Below are 5,089 nucleotides of genomic sequence, written 5' to 3' on the forward strand. Positions count from 1 at the left end.
CGTAATATTTAAACGGTTTTTGTGATATTTGAATCATTAGTTATTTCAATATTTATAACACAATTGAAAACGTGAGCGGCAAAATACCTATATTGTATTAATTTTCGAAACTTTTGGTATGTTTTTCTTCTCATAGTTATCGGTATAACGGACTGGCAAAGATTTATTATTTAATTTGCATCGGTCAATATTTTTTTCTTCGTGCTAATTACGAGCCCACAATAAATCTTATAAACGACTATTCGAACGGTGATATAAAAACATAAAAGATGCTATATTTATCTGGTGTGTATGTACAATGTGCAAACCCTTCCGCTTTATTAATGTGGGTATATTCATAATATCTGCGATATTATTCATCTTGATTATATGTATTTCATTAATTTTAAAATTTAATTAAAACAACAAGAATTTTGAAATTAAAATAACAGCAGAGTTAACCTTAATATGTTGCTATTTTTGTTCTGATTTATTTTATACTGTATTTCATGCATACAATATAAAACAAAACTAATAAAGTAATACTTTTATTAATCTATGAATATTTTGCTGTTCCGTGGAAATAGGTTTATAAAAAGAAGAAATTACCATGGTTTTGAAATAGAAAGGGTCACATCTTATCAACACAATAAAGCAGCGTTCGCGCAAAAAATCTTTATTTGAGTAAATAAAAAAATAAATTAAAATGTAAATATTTATTACAATAAAATATAAATATTCTAAATAACAACATATTATTTAATGCTTATCTAATACTAGAAGGTCACTCAAGACAGCAAAGTAATATTATAGTATAGAACTATCAGACCTTCGAACTATTCAAGGTTCATGTAAATTAAAATTCATATAGAGAAGTCCTAAGCTCCTTGTAAAACCAAGGAATTAATGTTATCTACAAAGTTCCGAAAGTGCGCTCAGCAGCTTCGAATATATCAGTCGAGTAACACAACTGTCACAATTAATTAAAATACTGTTATGAAAATAATGTCTTAGGCTTATGGTTATAGATAGACGGTGCCGACTCTGAGGGATTTCGGCTTTGCGAAGAGATTGGAGGCAGTCTTGAAGATGCTGATCAGGGGCCTGAAGGTGGAGGCCTCTGTTTGGTAGTAGGTCTGTGGCTGTTGGTACTGATACTGATATTCGTTGTTGTACTGGTTGTAGAAGTGATAGTTGAAGGCTGGAGAATCACCAGTGCTGTCGGGGATGACGTTCGAGATGTAGCCGTTGTTGTTATCTGCCACTTGGTAGCTTGACGTCGAAGTGTAACTGGCCGCTGTAAACATAGATCAAAATTAGTACTGTCAAGTTTATTTATGTCTTCATTTCAACGGGGTTTGAAATAGAAAACAATTTGTTTTGAGGAATCAAATTTATTGAATACAGGTTTTTATCATTAGCGGATTTATGGACGAATCAATTATAGAGAGCATTCTCGATTAAAATAAGAATCAAGCCTATGATACAACTGAATAATCGTTCTTAAAACTTACAGCATAATCCGGAGTACTTTCTTGACTCAGAGAGTCCGTATTGGGTGCAGGATGGGCGGCCTTTCTCATACGGGTTGGAGCCGAGAACGTTGCCACCGGGTCCGTAGTTGCAGACATACAACTTGGTGTAGCCTCTCACGGGGTCATAGTAGAATGTATATCCACAACCCACGTGCGATGTCTCACCCCATACCAACTAAAATGAATGAAAATTATTAATATTGCGAAGAAATAGAGCTCTATATTTTAACTTGGTCTGTTACGACTATATTATTTCATAGAACGTCAAGTATTTTTTCATTTAATATGTAAATAATCACCTGTGAGTAATGACCGGTGCCGTGTCCACCATTGATAGGTTTGAAGCCGTAAATCCTGACTTCGTCGAACCACGCGTTGATTTGCTTCATGAAATCGGGCTGTGAGTCAGAGGGGCCAGACGGCGGGCGTGTAGTCCATGTGGCTGCAAGGTTCTGCCCCACGGGGAAGCGGCCGACGTCACGCTGAGCGGCGCGGTCGTGCGCGGGAGTGCACTGGTCAGCCCAACGTTGCGCCGTCGCTGCTAACTCGTCGTCCCATACCTGTAATACAAACTCTACCGTTATACGCGCTCTACAGATGTTATCTAATTGCAAATTGTGTTGACGTGATTGAAATATCGTAGGAATTACTTTTTTTTTAATAGAGCAACGATTTTGTATTCATATTCATAATGTTGTTATGCGATTTTTTGTTGATTTACGTAAGTGCAACTAAGAGCTTACGAATATCAAGTTTATAATATCAGTGGGTATTATGTATACGAATGATATATTTAAAACATTTTATCTATATTCTATTTTAATTGCAGGCCCTGTTATAAAGTCACGTGCTAAACATGTGCGCTTATTAACTTGTTTGAGAAACGGACGGACAATTTTAATATTATTAAAGTAAAAATCGTAAAAAACCAAATGGTCTCCACGTGAGCGAGATGACGAGAACAACTCGTAAAGGCCATTTCATTTTCACATTATGAATAAATTTGGATTTTATGTTGATTTTTTTATAAAATGTAAACCTTTATCGACATACGATTTACTACCTGTGTCTGTCATGCCGTTTTGTCCGACATTTAATGCCATTACAATTCTTTGTGCTTAATTTATTCGTGATTACTAGCATAAACTTCACACACTTCTCCATTTATATTTATTTCCAACTATCTTAAACGATCACACAAAAATTTTGTTGCTATATCGTATAATACTACCTACTCAATAGAATATGACTTTATTTTTATTTTTCACCTAATTTATAACTTGTCCAGAAAAGATCATTCAATCAGGAAAATTTATTAATATTCATTAACATTTATCTAGTATTAAAATGCATACAGATATAAAACGATGAATCAATAAGTGGTCCTTCCTGCTGCTGATATTTTGACCAGTAAAAGGCAATTATAAGTTAAAAATACTGTACGAGCATCGATCCATAAAAGGCACCGTTGGAAATTATGCGTGAAGCAGACTTGATGCAGTGTAATGTGGACAGTTCAGAGGGAACAAGAAATGAATAAATACGTACCATTTCCATCATATTGGCAGCTGGGGGCTGGCTTGACACTTGTCCAAGAGCAACGGATTGCCGGAGACGATTATGTGCGTCTACTATGGCTTGCTTCTCGTACGATGTCAGCCCACCCGTTCCTAATGAATACACATTGTCATAAGTAAATCTATCTTGATCAAATAATATATTCCTAGCCATGGACCAAGTGAACATATTGTTCGACTACCGAGCTCTATGACTTGACAAACCTACGGATTTTAATTCTGATTTATTAAACCGGTGCGTATTATATTCGATATCATTATACAGGTGTCTGTATCCATAAAATTTTACGATCTCGATCCGTACAAGTATGCAAATAGAGGCGTCTTTTTAGGTAAAATTCATTTGTGGAATCTAGACTGGGTGGCGACGATAAAATTTATAACACCCTCGACGCTAAATTTTCATTTTGATACTTATGTAACATTTATCATGTGCTTATAATATCGCCCATATTAAAATAGAATTTCGAAATTATTAAATAATAATTGCAGTGTTCAATACAATAAAATATCATCAGTAGCAATGGCAATGCATTGTAAAATTTCAAATCGTATAGTAGAAATTTGGTGGTCTTGCGATGAAATAAATTAAAATAGAATTTATTAATTTAATTTAACTTTAATCTCATGTGTTGCACATTTTTATTAATTTATTTAAACGAAAAAATAGATTTAAAAGAGATAAGGGATGTTAATAGATTTAATTTATATTTATAATATTTTTTAAATTACTAGGACAATATTTTTCAGCACTTACTTAACATTTGTTTTCCAGCTCCACACGCCTCTGTTGCTGCGAGGAGGCTTCCCAAAACAAACAACACTAGGGTAATCATTTTGTTTTCAATAATTGTCTATTCACAACACTTAACTGAAGTTCACGTATGTTGAGATTCGTAACAAAAGTGTCTCACTTATATTTACGAAACGTCAAACTAGATAATTCGCCGGTGATCCGCTGCACAAGCGTGCCGCGCGCTCTCCGGTCTTTTGGTAATCTGTGCGGGTGTCTATCAGCCGCTTGCTTAAGTACCCGTCGCCGTGTTACCATGGAGACGCCGCGACGCCACCGTCGACTGTCGGTCAAACCGCACTCGCAGCCCCGATTGTCAATACATCGCCGATCCACTGCGGCTGCGGCTCTATACTGTTTACTATTCAAACTTTTTTTAACATTACATCAATATGTGATCTATGCATCCCTTAAATCACTTCCTTATCCCTTAACTGGTTATTGCATCAAAACAGGTACAGTAGCTTCGAGTACCGATCGCGTAGTGTCTTCGCTTATGTGATGAAGAAAGGTTAAACGAACGTCGCCTGACCGCTTTTTATCTGCAGTAATAATTTAAAACTCATTATGCTGCACCCGCTCGTTGTCAATGAAATCGAGTTCTTGTGATGTGTCTGAGCCAAAGGTGGAAAATTATGTTGACAGATATTGGTCGGAACGGAAGTGGTCTTTAGGCGAAATTATAGGCACCTAAAAACAAGGAAAGAATAATGTATATGTCACGGCTAAAGGTAGGTGAGAACATAAACTTAAGATTAGCCGGCTAAACTTAGGTTTATTTTCGACGAGGTGTTAATGTTAGTTTGTTCTATCTTTAGCCGGCTAAACTTAAGTGTAACCGCAGGCCCGTGGCTAAAAATGTCGGGGTGGGTAGATTTGGTTAGCGCCGGGCCGGTGGAGGGCTTGAGGGGCCCGCACAGTGCCAGAAAACACTCGCCCTGTTCCTTACATGTATTATAGTAACCAAATCTACCCACCCCGACTCAGGGCAGAAAGCTGGTGGCTAGGTTAGGTTAGGTTAGAACTCTTAAGACCCGCACGAGCCGAGCGAGCGCAGCGAGCGTGCTGCGGCAGCAGCCGGCGAAGTGCCAGAAAACACTCGCCCTGTTCCTTACATGTATTATAGTAACCAAATCTACCCACCCCGACATTTTTAGCCACGGGCCTGCGGTTACACTTAAGTTTAGCCGGCTAAAGATAGAACA

The 5,089-nt window shown here is 37.1% G+C and overlaps 1 protein-coding gene across 1 annotated transcript; it reads right to left on the minus strand.

Annotated features, from left to right (window-relative positions):
- Positions 1-639: 639 nt before the first annotated feature.
- On the minus strand, positions 640-4,103 carry LOC149485031 (venom allergen 5-like). Its single transcript, XM_089699845.1, has 5 exons — positions 3,849-4,103; positions 3,063-3,184; positions 1,814-2,074; positions 1,494-1,689; positions 640-1,276 (listed from the first exon to the last, which is right to left on the minus strand). The coding sequence occupies exons 1-5, from the start codon at positions 3,925-3,927 to the stop codon at positions 1,002-1,004; spliced, it is 933 nt and encodes a 310-aa protein (XP_089555971.1). The 5' UTR covers positions 3,928-4,103; the 3' UTR covers positions 640-1,001.
- Between the last annotated feature and the right edge of the window lie 986 nt (positions 4,104-5,089).

The sequence above is a fragment of the Colias philodice genome, chromosome 10, assembly GCF_061535455.1.
Source record: "Colias philodice isolate Cphi_HAF_F1 chromosome 10, ilColPhil1 Martin Lab GWU primary, whole genome shotgun sequence".
Lineage (NCBI taxonomy): Eukaryota > Metazoa > Arthropoda > Insecta > Lepidoptera > Pieridae > Colias > Colias philodice.